This window comes from Dermatophagoides farinae, chromosome 5 (genome assembly GCF_024713945.1).
Source record: "Dermatophagoides farinae isolate YC_2012a chromosome 5, ASM2471394v1, whole genome shotgun sequence".
In the NCBI taxonomy this organism is placed as follows: domain Eukaryota; kingdom Metazoa; phylum Arthropoda; class Arachnida; order Sarcoptiformes; family Pyroglyphidae; genus Dermatophagoides; species Dermatophagoides farinae.
In genome coordinates this window covers 4,095,892-4,113,162 of record NC_134681.1, presented here as the reverse complement: position 1 = coordinate 4,113,162, position 17,271 = coordinate 4,095,892, and the positions used below count along the sequence as shown (strand labels likewise).

Here is a 17,271-nt window from a genome sequence, read left to right as displayed (position 1 = left end):
TGTCTATGTTGCGAATGTATTTATTTATATAATAAAAGAAAAAAAAATGGTTCATCTGAAACCAAACGCTTAATGCATAAGCACAATATCTTGGGCAACGATTTGAATATTGAAATCACAAATGGAATTTGAATTTTTTTTTCTGTTGTTGTTGTTGTTGTTGTTGTTGCTGTCACTGTTGTTGTTATTGGTTTCATTAACTATTTATAATGAATATTTATATATAGAATGGAATGGAAAATGGAAAAACCAAACTGAATTTGAATTGTAATGAAGAGAAAAGAAAATTTCTAAGGTCAATTAATTTATGTAATTTTGTGTGTGTGTGTGTGTCTGTATACCACCTTTTCCTGGATCCTGGACCAAACACATGCCAGGTAAAGTAGTTTATGATGATTATGATGATGATAATTATAATTATGTTTATTTTTATTATTTGCAAATATTAAAATGTAGAGTGAGAGAGAGACAGATAAGATTTACATGAAAATCCATAATTTTGTGCTGACTAAATACAAAAATACACATTTACACAGAAAAGAATTTTGAATATATTTTTTTCCTTTTTCAATTTACCCGATGAAACACACACACACACACACACGAACTTAACAGATGAAACACTTGACCGGCTGTATTTATACGGTGTGCTGTGTATGTGTTGTATACAATGGCGCGCACGTTTCATTTTATTATTTGATAAAAAATTCAAAAAAAAAACTGGTACCTGGAAAAAAAATATATATGCCTAGTGTGTGTGTGTGTGTGTGTTTGTTTGATGCGCATGGATCATCATCATCATCATCAACGTATTGAGCCTGAACCAGAATCATCAAATAATGGTGATGGCCAAAAACGAACAAAAACCAGTAACCAGGAACCAATAATAATAATAATATAGTATATATTGTTGATGAAAACAAAAACCAGCGTTTGCGTACAAATTCATGTTGGTTTCATTTTTTTCCGGTTTTCTTTTTCGTTCTATTTTCAAATAATTTTTTTTCCAATTTACAAATTCATCAATTCTAGACAAAAATTCGGAATTAGAAAATCTATTTCAGCTCAACAACCGAAATAATCTCAAAGGATTACATTTTTTTTTGTTTGATCATGATTTTTGGTTGGCCATTGACGCAATAAAAGAGCAATAATTGCTTTGCAATTAAAAGTTGTTCAACTGTGAAAATAAATCCGTTAGCCATGAATTGAATCAAATCAAATGAATCAAATGAATTTGATTTAATTGGTTGATTCCAAAAAAAAAACCAAAAAAAAACCTTTGACATTCAAAAAGAGATAGATAGAGAGAGAGAGAGATAGTGAAAATTTAAAAATTAAAATACAATTATTCTCGGCACTGGTTTGGTTTTTTTTTCTGAAAATTTTCCTCTTTCTCCAAACGAATGAATCATTGAATCATTGAATAATGTAAACCTTTTGGTCTGTGTGTGTGTGTGTGTATGTAGGTTGGTAAGTGGACAAACTTGTCATATGATAATTATCATGTCAACCCACACACACACACACACACCGAACAAATCCCACGGGGAAAATTTTTATTTTATGAAAAGAAAAATTAAATTTCAATGAATAAAAATGAATAACACAAACACCAACAAGAATAAAAAAAATTATTTCATACCTGGATGATGATGTTGTTGTTTGTTTGAAATCTTAATTTGAGACTTTATTTTGGCGAATTGTTGTTATAGTTGTTGTTGTTGTTTTTCTGAAAAAAATGTCGACTTTTTTTCTGTAAATTGAAAAAAATGACATTCACATAATTTCAATTAAAAATTCTTTTCATCATCATCATTGTTGTTGTTGTTACTGTTTTCTTATTGTGTTTTTTATGATTTTTTTTCGTTTAATTTAAAATTTTTTTTTCAATTAATTTGTCACACAATAGGTGAAAAGATTAAATTTTCACTCTCTCACAAACGGTTACCTGAAATCTTTTTTTATTTCATTTTCTCGTAATGTTTTGTTTCTGGATCATCAATCATCGAAATTCAATCCAGCGTTTTGTTGTTGTTGTCGCTGTCGTTGTTGTTGTTGTTGTTGTTGTTGTAATACGGTTGTTGTTATTATTATTATCCGAAAATAAAGAAAATAAAACCTAAAAACATAAATTGCCAGAAAGAAAAATGAAAAAAAAACCAACCAGAATTCTGTATGATTTGTGTGTGTGTGTGTGTGTGTACAGCTTCAAACAACCATTCGTGCGTGTACGTATATCATCATCATCATCATCATTATCATTATTATTACCTCAATATAAAAATTATTTTGGCCCCAAAATGACCATAAAATTTTTTTTTACTGACCAAAGAGAGAAAGAAAAAACCTGGACTGTCATCAATTTTTGTTTTTGTTTTTTTTTGCTCTTTCTATGTCCATCCCAATCATTATTACGTATATTATTCACGATATCTGGATATATATGGCGTGAATCACGAATCATTTATCACACACACATAGATACATAGAAGATATACGTTAGAGGTTAGATGTGTGATTTGTAACAACATCAGCAACAACAACAACAACAACAACAGCAAAAATAAATAAAGAATGGAAAGAAATTGATCAAATTAAGCGCTGAATAACGGGAAAAATAATAAGCGTCAATAAAAACATCATCATCACTTGTTGCAAAAGATACTGTAATGTTTTTAGTTTATTTTATTGAATTCCATAGTTGATGATGATGATGATGATGATGCTGATGCTGGATGTATAAGAGTCACGAATGTTTCGATAATGATGATGATGATGATAATGACCATTACCTGAATAATTTTGTTTTTTTATTTGAATATTCTGTATGTTTGAAAAAGAAATTCTGGTTTCTTTTGGTTTTCGTTTGATTGTGTGATCATTTTACTGTTTATCTTATATCTTGTTTTTGTTTATTTAAAAAAATAATGATGATGATGATGATGATGATAATGATGATGAAAAACAAAATTTAATCGGATTCAATGATGAATCTCAAATGATGTTTTTTTTCTTTCTCATTTCGTAAACACATATATAAATGATTCATGATGGCTACCACCACCAAGTACCAGAGAAAAAAAACCCAGAGAATAATAATATGATACGTGCCATGACGACAACGACCACCATCGACGAGAGAAAAAAAAATTGTTTGAAATTGAAATTGGACACACACACACACACTATTATTTATTATTTACGGCCAAAAAAAAAAAATAAAGATGATGTGGATCCATGAATGGAATGATCTAAATAACAACAAACTAGCCAAACCAATCATCATTGTATAGGCGTATATTGAATATATATTGAATATTATTGTAAAATATCAGGTTAATAATTCAGCAAAATAACAGTGAAAAAAAAAACAGTAGCAATATACAGAATACAAGTGAATGTTTTTTTTTTTTTTTGATCTTTTCATATATGTAGTGGTTAGGTGTTTCAAATGAATTTATTTTCATCATTTTTTTTTTTTTTTTTTTGATAGTCACGATTTATGATTTTTTTTTTGTTTTTTTTCATTCTTGACCAGTTTTTTTGTTTTGTTTTCGGTGGTGCATATGTGAGTGACATGGACAAAATAATGATATATTTTGAAATTTGGAATTTGGAATTTTTCAATTCAACACATCGTGTGTACGTGTATGCGTGTAATGAATGGATAAATTCTATTTTTGCATGCAATGATGATGATGATGATGGTGATGGTGTTAAATTGATATGTTTCATTATGATGGATAGAGGTGTGTGTGTGTGTGTGTAATTTGTTTCGAATGAAATTGAAAAAAAAAATGTTTTACCGGTGGTTTGTTTATCAAATCAACAATCTATTATTACATGACAATCAGGACAACGTATCATACCGGAACGATTACAATAGGTACATTTTAATCCAACACTACAGCCAGGAAAATGATGTACAATAAAACGTCCAGAACCATGACAACGTATACAATTTATAAATTGTCTATTTCCACAACGTATACAATCTGGTTCGATTAATAATCTTTGTTGTTGTTGTTGTTGTTGTTGTCGATTTTGTTGTTTTTGATTATGATCATCATCATGTTGACCATTTATATTGGATATTTGTTGACCATCAATTACTCCATTATTTTTTGTTGTTGCTGCTGCTGCTACTGATGATGATGATGATGATGATGAATCAATTGTACAACGTTTAAATCTTTGCAATAAAGATATCAGTTGACCTGTTTCATTAAGTTTTTCAATTTGTGTGAATGACTTTTGGACGGTGAACAGGTATGGATAAAATTAAATCATATAATCAAATAATCAGTATCATATGATATATACTTACACCAATAAATTGACCATCAATAAACAATGAAGGAATAATCAGTTTACCATTTAAACGTTCAATTAATTCCTGACGATATTGATCATTAATATAAACATCTCTTAATTCAAATTGTATGAAATGATTTTTCAATATTGATCTATTGATTTATTGAAAAAGAAAAACCGAACAGTAAAAATTAAAACTTGATCAAATTGATTTTTTTTCGTTGCTTACTGTAATCCTTTTGAATCGGATAATGTTTTTCTGATGATTGCTGTGATTATTATTATTATTATTATTCGTGGTATACAGTAGTGTACAAGTAAGAGAACGGAATGCGGACATCAAATCACCAATCAGTCGGATGAAAGAAAAAAAACACCAATCAAATTACAATCAAGTTAATTGGAATTTTTTTTTTTTTTTTTTGGTTCTTTTCACGAAAATAACTTACCTAATGTTGTAACATAAAGAATGCAACGATTCTGTTCTTCTTCGATGAAATTTCTTTGACCAATTTCATTATTCTGATTTTGGTGGCATGCACACACGCACACACGCACACAGAGAAGAGAGAGAGAGAGAGAGAGAGAGAGAGAGAGAGAGAGAGAGAGAGAGAGAGAGAGAGAGAGAGAGAGAGAGAGAGAGAGAGAGAGAGAGAGAGAGAGAGAGAAAGGTTATTTTGGACACTTTGAAAAGTTTATCAAAATTGAATTGAATGAATGAAAAGAAGAAGAAAAAAAATTCAATTTTCGCCATAAGGCAGATATATAAAAAAAATTTTTTTTTCTTTTTTGATTGATTGAAATTGATGGTGATGAAAGTTTTTTTTTCACATTTCATTCATCCACCATTCAACACATACGGATGACCGAATTTTTTTTTCTTCTTCTTGCTTTATTTGTCAACCACACATATGTACACATTTATATCGTGTGACAATATTTAAAAGTTTATATCGTCTAAATAGTTTTCGTGTTTGTGTCGACATGGTGTACATGGCATTTTTGTTGTTGTTGTTCTGATGATGATGATGATGATGTTAAATAATCAGAACGATGGAAGAAAAAAAAAATTAGCTTCAGGCCTTTTTTCTTTTTCTTTTTTGTCCATTTTGATATTAACATCATACATCACTTTTCTTTTGTGAATTGAAATATAAAGCAAATTATTCTATCTATTTTGGTCCATTTATTCATTTTTTTTTGCTGTTGTTGTTCTTCTTTTTTTTCAAACCAGAAATTGAACAACAACAACAACAACAACAACGACAATAATCATATTATATATTGAATTAGCGAATCCATTATTAAAAAAAAACTACCGGCTAACCAAATCAAGCAATGAAAGAAAAAAAAATCTGTGTTATTCTCTTTTACAAACACCCCAAAGCCACTAAATGTGATAATCCAATAATGCATTATTCAAGTTCAACATTGGCTAATTTTTTTTTTTCGTTTTGTTTTGTTTTGTTTGAAATGAAATGAAATGAAATGAAATTGTCATGTTTTGAAAATTGAAAAAACAAAAATATAGTAGCAGTTTTTTACTTGTCACTTACCAATGATGATTGTACAAGACGTATATAATTATTTATTGTCTGTCGTACATTATTACGTTTACCACGAATTGATCCATTTTTTGCTTTTATTAATAATTGTTGTTGTTGTTGTTGTTGTTGTGGCTGGAATTCATTCAAAGTTTCTGGTACTTCATCAGTTTTAGATTTCAATTGTGTAATTTCCGAATCATCGACATCAACAGGATTCATTTTGATTAAATTTTGTTGTCGAAAAATTTTTCCATTTATACAATGATTTTGGCAATAATATCCATCAACATCATCATCGTCATCGCCATCATCATCGTCATAGACATTGTTGGAATTTTGTAAATTATTATCCACTTTAATTTGATCTTCATGGTCCTTATGGTGATGGAATAATAATCCATTATCAAATAATGGATTATTATCGTCAACGTTGTAGTTGTCGTCAATAATAACATCATTGACACCTGTTTTATTAGTGATTGACAGATTTTGACAAGTATTATTGTCTACATTATCATCATCATCACCATCACCATCACCAACAACAACAACAACAACAGCAGCAGCATCATCATCATCATCATCATCATTATAACTTGTCGATGTTGATATGGTCGATATTTTTGTCGTCGATCCATCATCATCATCAGCATTATCATTATTATCATGAATGGGCCAACAAAAATCTAAATTTTCTAAATTTGTTGAATTAAATATCACTGGTTGAACATAATATTCTTCATCTTGATCTTGATTTTTTTCATTATTTTGATTCAAATTATTTGATATTGATGATGATGATGGTGGTGGTGGTGGTGTTGAAACGATAATCTTACTTTCAACATCAATATCATCATCATTAAATCCTTCATCATCTGGTTTATAATCTGGCTTTTCTTCCACTTCTACATCTTCTTCTTCTTCATCTTCTTCTTCGATAATAACTTGTTCAACAGATGTTTTCGTTGTTGATGTAGTCATCATCATCATCATTGTTGTTGTTGTTGTTGTCGATGTCATCATTGTTTCATCTGTACTAGATTGTCGTCTTTGATGATGATGATGGTCAATGAAATTTTCATGATGATGATGATGATTATGTTTAACGATTGGCCCAGTTTTATTTTTATCATTTGTCATAATAATTGTGGATTGAATTGAAGAAATCACTGGTTTTATTATTGATGATGATGATGATGATGAATGTTTTATTGTTTTCACATTATCATTATTAATCGTTGTTAATGTCGTTGCCGTTGCTGGTGTTGATATAGTCGTCGATGTCGTCGTCGTCGTCGTTACTGTTGTATGGCTGCACCATTCATCATCATCATCCATGTTTATCCATGATTATTTTTTATTTTTTATTCTCCAAGAGAAATATTTCGGTATTTATCATCAAAAAAAAAAGAAAACAGATCTTACTAAAATGTCCAATAAATTGATGACTGGATTATATTTCAGTCAATTCATTTTGATTTTTTTTTTACAATTCACAAAAGATTTTGATGTCTAATTTTCTTTCCCCCTCTCTCTCTCTCTCTCTCTCTCTCTCTCTCTCTCTCTCTCTCTCTCTCTCTCTCTCTCTCTCTCTCTCTCTCTCTCTCTCTCTCTCTCTCTCTCTCTCTCTCTCTCTCTCTCTCTCTCTCTCTCTCTCTCTCTCTCTCTCTCTGCCTTGCTCTTTTTTTTGTACCAACAAAACAACAAAAAAAAATTGTTTATATTGTTGAATGTCACATCAATGCGATGTTCACCCCAAATCGATGACAATCGATCAATCAATCGATATGATGACCCAATATCTGATGATGATGATGATGATGATGATGAACAAAGAAAAAAAATGACAAAAGAGAGAGAGAAAATCTTGAATCTTTAACCTTGATGTTGTTCAGCTTGGTTCGGTTCGGTGACATTCACATTTTTCGTCTTCTCTAAATATATATAAAAATACAATACAATTAACCAGATAATCAATCAATCAATCAATAAATCATTTTCATTGATTAATTAATTTAATGAATAAATATCGTGAGATATAATTTTTATAAGAAAAAAAAATAAATAATTATCATCAATATAAATCGATTATAATGTATGTCATCAATTGGAACTGATAATAAAAAAATCCGAATAATGCAAATGTCCTTTTTTTTGTTAGTTTCCCTATTGGAGATCATCATCATCATTATTATTATCATTGCTCGAATAATTTAGGGCAGTGGCATTTTTTGATTTTTTGAATTTTTTTTTCTGTAAAATTTCCTCCCCAATAATGATGATGATGATTTTTTTAAAATAGTCTACAAAACGTCACAATCCACATATAATGTATATATGTGTGTTTATGACATTTAAAAAAAAAAAAAAATGAATTTTAAAAAATCGATCAACAACGACAAATGAATGGTTTCATGTGTCTTTTCTGTTCAACGGGGATACGGGGAAAAAAACTTGATAAATTCAATCAATTGAATTATACACATTGATGATGATCAATCAATGAAACACGTCGTCAAACGTATAGACTATATTTTACGAATTTTAAATTACAAAATTCTAATTTGATTTGCAAATTAAAAAAAATAAAATCTAAATTTAGACGAAAAATCAAATAAATATATCGATTTTAAAACAATAAAAATAAATTTCTTAATCGGATTTTCTTCAGCAGAAAATGTTGTTGGTTGTTGTAATTCGTCAATAATAAAAAAAAAATCAATCAATCAATCAAGATGTCAATCATTTTGACTTACCGATATCGATATGAAGATGATTTCAATTCAAACAAAATCAATGGGAAAATAATCAAATTATGAATTGGATTTAGAATGAAAAAAAAAACACAAAACAAAACTTGATATTGATGATTATTGGGTCAAACAACAACAACAACAACAAACACAAGCGTTTCTCATACACACACACAAGTTTACCCAAACTTAAACTAAACTTATTGTGAAATGATGATCATCAAAACAAAAAAAAAGTAAATTTTTTTTTTAGTTTATACGGTCGAATAAAAAACTTATAGTCTTTTCTCTCTCTCTCTTTCTACCTGAAAAACACCGGCTCTCATGATTCTCATCATCCAGATGATGATGATGATCATGTGGAAGCCACCACCACCGCCATCGCAACCACCACTGTGTTCTACAATCAAGCTTGTCAAACTTGTTCCGAATAAATTACCAAAAAATAAAAAAATCGACCAACCAACCAACCAACCAACCAACCAAAAAAAACTGAAAATCTAAAAAAAATCAACCGGGATGATTATTGTATCCAAGAGTAGAGTTTAATCATTTCAATTTACAATGAATCGAAAATCAAAAAAAAACAAAAAAACAAAAACGAATTACCAGGTGTCCATCAAACTCGGTGCTTAGATACAATTTTTTTTTCAGTCAATTCATCGATTGGTTGATCGAACAATTAGCTAATTAAATTGTATACAAAAAAAAAGAGAAAAAAAATTGCGAAAAATAAACGAAAATTGTTTCCAAAAAAGAAGTTATTATTTGTTCGGTTTTTATACACATGAATGACCATCGATTTTTTTTTATCTTCTGCGGTTATTTCGTATCTTTTTTTTTCTAGTTACAACAAACACCCATAACGTAAATATATCAAATCAAATTATATATCGTATATATGATCTGCACCTGATCCAATTTTTTTTTATTATTCGTATATAAAACAATCAATCAATCAATCAATAAATTTCAAAGTTTAAAATTGAGCCAAAAAAAAACAAATAAAAACACTGAACAAACAATGATCATTCGTTTATTTCATTTTTTTTTGTCCATTTTTCACATAAAGAATGCATTTTCAATCCAAAATAAAATTCAAATATATAGTCGTTGCTGTTATCATCATTATTTTTGATGTTGATGATGATGGCGACGATTATATGGTTGGCCACCATTACGACACCAAACAGCTTCAAATTCTTCGGGTAAAATTTCTGCACCACGTTTACCGGTCAATCCTGTTTCATCTAGGCTTAGTTCACACATTTTTAAATCATCAATGCCTGAAATTTATTTTTAATTTTAAAATTTTTCATTATTTTCTTCTCTATTTTTTTTGTTCTGTACCACACTTACCGGCTACCAATAGAATTGGTTCCTTTTCTGGATGTATTTCCATTTGTCGTGCAATCCATTTACCATCGAAATGTGCATACCAAATACCTTTTGATTGGCCACAATGACGATCAAATGGTAAACGAAAATAACGTTGTCTTTGTTGCTGCTGTATTTTATTTGATACTGTTGTTGCTGTTTTTGTTGTTGTTGCTGTTGGATTCAAATATGCTTGTACTTCATGTGCATATGCAGCCATATCTGAATAGAATGGATTCATTACACTAACAGGTGCACGATTATTAGTATTATTATTATTAAGATGATGATGATTATTATTCATTGATTTTTCATTAGAATTAGCCATTGTTGCCATTGTTGTCATCGATGTTGATGATCTACTATTATTCATACGATATTTCCATTGATGATATACTTTTAAACGACGATGAAATTCTTCACGACATGCTTCCAATAATTCAATATCATTCGATGTATTGATTGTATCACGTAATTTTGCATAATTCCAACTTTCTAATTTATATTTCTTATTATTATTATTATTTGATATTGAATCATTTTGTCGAACATTCTGATTGATTGATTGATTGATAAAAAACAAAATTATCAATGGTTTTTGAAAATACAAACAAACAAGAAAAAAAACTTACCACATATGGATTATAATGAATTTCATCATGAACAACGCTGGTTGATTGCTGTTGCTGTTGTTGTTGTGATTGACCAACAACACCATCCTGTGATAATCGTAATGCTAATTCATAATCACGTCTTTCCTGTTCCAAACGTTTTAAATAATCAATTTGTCTTTGTCTTTCTTCATCATTCAACATTATTAGACTTGATGGTTGATCTGGTGATGATCCATTTTGTTGTTGTTGTTGATGATGATGATGATTGACAGCTTCCGTTTTATGTCGTTTAGATAATAATAATTCACGTTGTTGTTCATCCATTTCACGACGTTTCTGTTCCTCTAATTCTGCTTTCTTACGACGTAATTCTTCCTGTTGCCTATGGCGTTCTTCTTCTTCAGCTTGTTTAAGTCGTTCTTGTTCCAATGTTTCTTGTAGCCGTTTCAAACGTAATTCTTGTTCACTCAATGCATTTTCTAGATTCAATACAAGTTCATCAATTTTCGTTCGTATTCCATTGATTTGTTTGACAACTTTAGTCTTGTCCAATATTTTTGGTACACTATTCGGTATGGTTGAATTGACAGCTATAGCTGAAAAATCATTATTTAATACCATCAATTGTTTCGAATATGTTTGCCGTTCATGATCGTTTTGTATTTTTTCAATCAATGGCTTAACATTGATCAAATGTTTTTCAATCAATCGTAACTGTTTACAGCATTCATAATGTGGCCGATAACGTTTTATGGCCAGAAACATACGTATATATTTCTGTATGGTTATTATACATTGACGACGATATAGAATTTTATTTTTTACTGTGTTTGGATTGGAAAAAAAAATTTTTTGAATATTTTTTTTTCATTGAAAATTTTCATTTAAAAAACTTACATTTAATAACGGACAATGTACACCATTGTGCACGACGCCAACGTGATGCAATAAGCCAATGTTGAACTTTTTTCACTAATTGATCCAATGATTTTGGATCATCATTCTTGAGCAGTAGATCAAATTCAGCAAATCTACCTGGTCGAAAGAATACTTTGGTCACACCAAAACAAACATCCGAATCGTTAAGACCAACAGCTTTGATTAATGCATGACAAAAAAAACGTGGTTCAATCATGGATAATCGTGATGGTAAACGTGTAGAATAAAGATCATAGATCTGAGCATATGTGGCACGTGATGGAAATCCATATTGCATTAGATGTAGAACGGATGTCATACCGGAACATTTAAGCTGTGATAGAATACAGCCACCGTCGAAATTTTGTGCAACCATATTTAGATTCGGTTTAATACATCGAATAAAATGTGTACCAGTTGATTCAAGTTTACCAATAAGATCGGCTAATTGTTTACGAAATTTTGAACCAACTGATTCTGCACTTAATCTTACCGATTTATCGGCTAAACTAGTTGATGCGAAATTATGTTGCTGTTGTTGTTGTTGTTGTTGATTTTGAGTGTCAGCTTGAAAAAAATTCTTCAACATTTCATTACTTGATTCAAGCATTAAAAATGCAAGATTAGTGTGTAGACAATCATTATTTTTTTCAATAAATTGTCCAGTTTGATAGCAAACAGCACCGGCAAAATGACGTATAATAAAACCTTCATCATCACGTAATTCACGATATAATTTTAATTTCGATTTTCTTGGTACATCTAGCCGAAATTTCGAACGATTCGTTTGATGAACCATTTCAGTAAAATGTTGTGCCAATGGTTTAGGTAATCGTGATTCTTCATCAAGTAAATCAAAAATTCCATTACTTTTAGCTTCAAATAAATCGATACAATCATGATTATCAACATAATCAATACGTTTCAATCCAAGACCTTCTTGTTCATATAATCGTTGTTCATCATTCAGAATGCGTTCATTGAAAAAATTCTGTAATTTTTCATTACAATAATTGATACAGAATTGTTCGAAAGAATTATTTTGAAAATATTCAAAACCAGCAATATCTAATACACCGATTGAATAAAGTTTCATTGGATCATTTGTATCGTTTGTTGGCAATGCTCGATTAATTATCCGTGATACAATATAATCAAATAACCGGGAATAAATTGCTTTAGCTAATGCATCACGTGCATTTTGTGCTTCATGTACTTTTAATGGTACCATATATGTTGATCCTTTGTAGCCACCTTTTTGTGTTTGCATTATTCTTGTCTGTAAACATTGTTGTAGCTGATCCAAATCGACGCCTAATAATTGTGCTGCATCTTTAAGCGCCATTTGACTATCATTATTTTCGGCAACACGACAACCACCATGTGAATCATTTGGTGATTCTTCAAATTGTATATTGCCTAAATGTAGAATAGCTGCAACGATTTCATAGATAATCATTTTGTCTGCTTCTTTGACGCCAAAATGATGTAAAGCTCGATCCATGGCATGAAATTCAGCCAAATCATTCACAATTGAATCACTAAGATGGCCTTCATTTAAATGTTGGCGAGATTTTCGATCACTATTCAAGCGTTTATCTTCATCCTTGGTTAGAAAATATCGCGTACAACCTTTGTTTAGATAGCCAAATTTATCCGGTGGTTTTAGACAAAGTTTTTTCCATAAATGTTCAGGTAATCCAACACAAAGCTGATAGAATATATGATAATTACGTTCTAATGGACTACTTATGCCACAAATACGACTTTTTTCCAATAAATAATGTGATATATGGCCACCGGCAACAGAAAATTTTCTATTCATATAAATTTCAATAAATTTCCCAAAACGTGAACTATTATTATTACGTGATGTTTTTGCATTACCAAATGCTTCAAGTAATGGATTTGCTTCCAAAATTAATTGTTCAATTTGAATGGCACTACCTGATTGTGATCCACCAAATGATTCACAAATATAACGTAGAATATATTTTGTTGATTCAGTTTTTCCAGCACCAGATTCACCACTAACAATAATTGATTGTGAATGTAACATTCTTTTCATATCATTGTATGCTTTATCAGCTATATTTTCATAAAAATGAAACCAATTAAAATTTCAACAAGAAAACAAAGGCAAATAACTTACCGATAGCAAATACATGTGGTGGCATTTTACCCAATGATTTTCCCTGATATGATTTCAATATTTTTGATGAATAAAGCTGTTCACGAAGATCATGGTATGGATTCAATGCAATCAATATATTTGCCACATATGTCTATAAAGAAAAAAAATTTCGCCAATTAATCAATCAATCAAACTGATTAAAAATCAATCAACTTACATAGATTTTATTCTTAAAATATCTAAGACGAACATTATGTAGTAGATTACCTTCATTCAGATACATTAATGAACAATTATCATCATATTCGGCATGTAAATCAATTTCGGTTGGATATACATTTTCAATTGAACATTCAATCGTTTCATCTTTGGTGATATTTGTGCGATGGCCACCACCACCACTAGCACCATGTTGACCATTGAAACCAATCGGTTGATTATATTCAATACGTATGGTTGCCAGATTATTTGTACCGGCTTTAAGATCAATAACTCTGCCAAGAACGTAGCCATGTTGTGCATCTGGTGCCCATATTAATTGTGCTTCCATTTTTTTTGTTACTGATTCGATTTCGTTTCAAGAATTATTCAACGTCGAAAATATTATTACATATGAAGCAGCAATGATCAATATCTGATTGCAACTAAAATGAAATTTGAAATGAAATGAAATGAAATAAGAGATTTGAAAACAAAATTGTGGCCCATTCTCTCTCTCTCTGTCACTCAATTTCACATGCACATTCAATGAAATATAATGATTCACATTTGGTTACGCTTCAGCTATTATTTCGTTTATTGGACCGTTATGTTATTATTTTTTTTTTTTTTTTTTGAAAATGAAAAAAAACTAATCAATCTGAAAACACACACACACACACACACACAAATAATCTGAACAACACTATGGAGATTTAGTTCATTAAAATGGAAAAAAAACTCATTCGTTCATTGATTTTTCTCGGTTTGTTTCTAATTGACAAACGAATGAATAACAATAATCCTCATTATTATTATTAGTTTGTCACTATCGATAATAATCATCGTTGATTGTTACTGTTGTTGTTGTTGTTGGAAAGCGAAAATTGACTTCCGCATTTCATTTCATTTCATTTTTTTTCGGAAGTAAAAAAAAAAATTTCAAATTTTTTTTTTTTACTACTTTTCAAATACCATACCATTATTATTCATTTTTTGATGATGACGATGATGGCTGTGATTATTGATGATGATCATTTAAAACACGTATAAAATTTAAAAAATCACATGAATAAAGTCTGTAAGTGTTTTGTTGTTGTTGTTGTTGTCGAATGAAATGAATTTGAATCACATAAAAACAAAATAAACAAAAAAAAACATGCACGAATTATCAAAGATTCTTGATTAAAACAAACAAAAATGAAATTTCAAATGGATAACGGATTCATCAAAAAATCTACTAATATTTAGCCAGCCGTATGAAATAAATAGGAACAATAATAACCACCATCTGAAATGAACATCTGCTTGGCTATCATCATCATCATCATCATCATCCCCACCATCATTATCATTATCAATTCAGCCCACAATAAATGATGATGATGACTGAATGAATGAATGACAATTGTCTTCTATTCAATACACACACACACATACAGACAGAGAAGAACAACAATAAAATCAACTGGTGGTTGTTTGCTTATACCATCAAACACACATATACATCTCAGAGAGACCGATATATGTATAAAAAAAAAGGATATCATGGTGTGTGTGTGTGTGTGTGTGTTGGTGAATGTGTTTTTTTTTCTATTTCAATTCTTCTTTGAATTTATGATTACATGTTGTTGTTGATGATGTCCAATACAGACAAAGGCTTATACATAGTTCTTTCGCTGAAAAAAAAGAGAAAGATAGTGGACCTTTCTCTCAATTTCTTTTCTTTTTTTGTGTGTGTGTTGGTTTTTTTTTCAATAGTGGGCGCGTATACAACATGAGTAATTCATTATATTGTGTATATATGTGAGAATTGAATTGAATTGAATGTTTGTTGTTGTTTATATGAACATACAGACACACACACACACAAACATGAACCAGAATTGCTACCTGATTCGGTAATATAGTCAAGGTGTGTATGTGTATTATGTAATTATAAGCACGAATGTTTGCATTGAAGATGATGATGATGATGATGATGATAAAAAAGCAATTTTCTTGGATGATGATGAACAGTGATTTCGGTGACAGGAGGTCATGGCATGAAGAAATAAAAAAAAAAAAAAACTAAAGATGATTCAATTTGATTTTCTTTCCATTTTTTCTCTTTGACATTTTTAATTTAATTTCTTTTCTTCGTCTTATGAACAAAAAAAAAATCTCATTTCATGACACACATATTGATGACAAAGGTAATACAACACAACAACAACAACAACAACAAAAAAAATGATAATACGTGGCTTTCATTTATAAACTGACATATATATAAGCTGTTTGCGTGTGTGTGTGTGTGTATGTGACAACAATATACATATACATACAATAAATATATATAAAAGGCAAAAGATAAATAAAAATGATATAAAAGCATTAAGAAAAAAAAAATAAAGAGGATATATATTCAATAACTTACAGACAATTAGACTTTGATGTGTGCGTACATAATGCAGCAAGCAAAAAAAAAAAGACAACACAATAATATAATAGTCATCATATGATCTTTTCATGTTTATTGTATATGTGTGGCCATCTGGAACATATTAAGATGTTTTCGATCACACACACACACACACAACAACAACAACAACAACGATTGAGACAATGAAAATGACCATAAATTATTGGCCAATAATTATTGTCATAATTATATAGATGATGTTGATGATGTTGATGGTATATATTGCACATGGCAATGAAAATTTTTACAATTTCAAATTTCAAAATTGTTAAATTTTTTCCTGAAAACACAACATTGACCATATGTAGTTTTTTTTCAAAATGTCAAAACAATCATTAACACATGATGACGACCTTATTCTATATATATAATGGCTCAATTTTATTTGGAACAAAATTCCAATTTCATCACATGATTGCTAATGTTTCCATCTATTGATTGATATTATAAACATTTTTGATTTTTGTTATGATTTTAGCCAATAGATGGCGATAAAATAATTAAATTTATATTCCAATAATTAATCTATTCATTGATTGATTGATTGGGATGGAAAATTGTTTTTTGTTTTTTTTCACATTGAATGACGCCTCAATCATCATCGGCATCAGTATCCAAAAAAAAAAAAAAAAAAAATCGATTGGACATGCACGATATTGGCTATAAAATAAAATTGATTTGGCTGCTATAAATTTTTCAAGTGTATTTCTACATGTGTGTATATTAAATAACTTGATTCTTCGTTTAGTTTATTTTTTCATAATCTATTTCCAGTTTGGTCAGCCAGCCAGCCATCCAGCCAAGTCAGTCAGTTAGCCAATCATTCAGTTCATCTTTTGAATTTATTATTATACCGGTTTTTAACCGGATAAAAAGAAAAAGATAAAAAAGATAAAAAGTAGGCCATAACTACAAGTAAATAAATGAAAAGTTTCACATATGATGATGA

The 17,271-nt window shown here is 29.7% G+C and overlaps 2 protein-coding genes across 5 annotated transcripts; both read right to left on the bottom strand.

The window, feature by feature from the left end:
- Window positions 1-3,298: 3,298 nt before the first annotated feature.
- On the bottom strand, window positions 3,299-7,412 carry LOC124499880 (uncharacterized). Its single transcript, XM_047063870.2, has 5 exons — window positions 5,874-7,412; window positions 4,767-4,839; window positions 4,547-4,586; window positions 4,331-4,469; window positions 3,299-4,254 (listed from the first exon to the last, which is right to left on the bottom strand). The coding sequence occupies exons 1-5, from the start codon at window positions 7,200-7,202 to the stop codon at window positions 3,829-3,831; spliced, it is 2,007 nt and encodes a 668-aa protein (XP_046919826.2). The 5' UTR covers window positions 7,203-7,412; the 3' UTR covers window positions 3,299-3,828.
- A 2,099-nt stretch (window positions 7,413-9,511) lies between these two features.
- Window positions 9,512-16,664, bottom strand: jar (Myosin heavy chain 95F jaguar). 4 transcript variants are annotated; one of them, XM_075731023.1, is made up of 9 exons: window positions 16,278-16,664; window positions 15,714-16,134; window positions 14,839-15,149; window positions 13,878-14,304; window positions 13,679-13,811; window positions 11,506-13,614; window positions 10,627-11,432; window positions 9,977-10,547; window positions 9,512-9,903 (listed from the first exon to the last, which is right to left on the bottom strand). In XM_075731023.1, the coding sequence occupies exons 4-9, from the start codon at window positions 14,208-14,210 to the stop codon at window positions 9,746-9,748; spliced, it is 4,110 nt and encodes a 1,369-aa protein (XP_075587138.1). In that variant the 5' UTR covers window positions 14,211-14,304; window positions 14,839-15,149; window positions 15,714-16,134; window positions 16,278-16,664; the 3' UTR covers window positions 9,512-9,745. The 4 variants fall into 4 exon arrangements, with proteins under 4 accessions (XP_075587138.1, XP_075587139.1, XP_046919792.2 ...); XM_075731024.1 differs by having other exon boundaries at window positions 14,839-14,937; window positions 15,752-16,134; XM_047063836.2 differs by lacking the exons at window positions 14,839-15,149; window positions 15,714-16,134.
- Window positions 16,665-17,271: the final 607 nt, after the last annotated feature.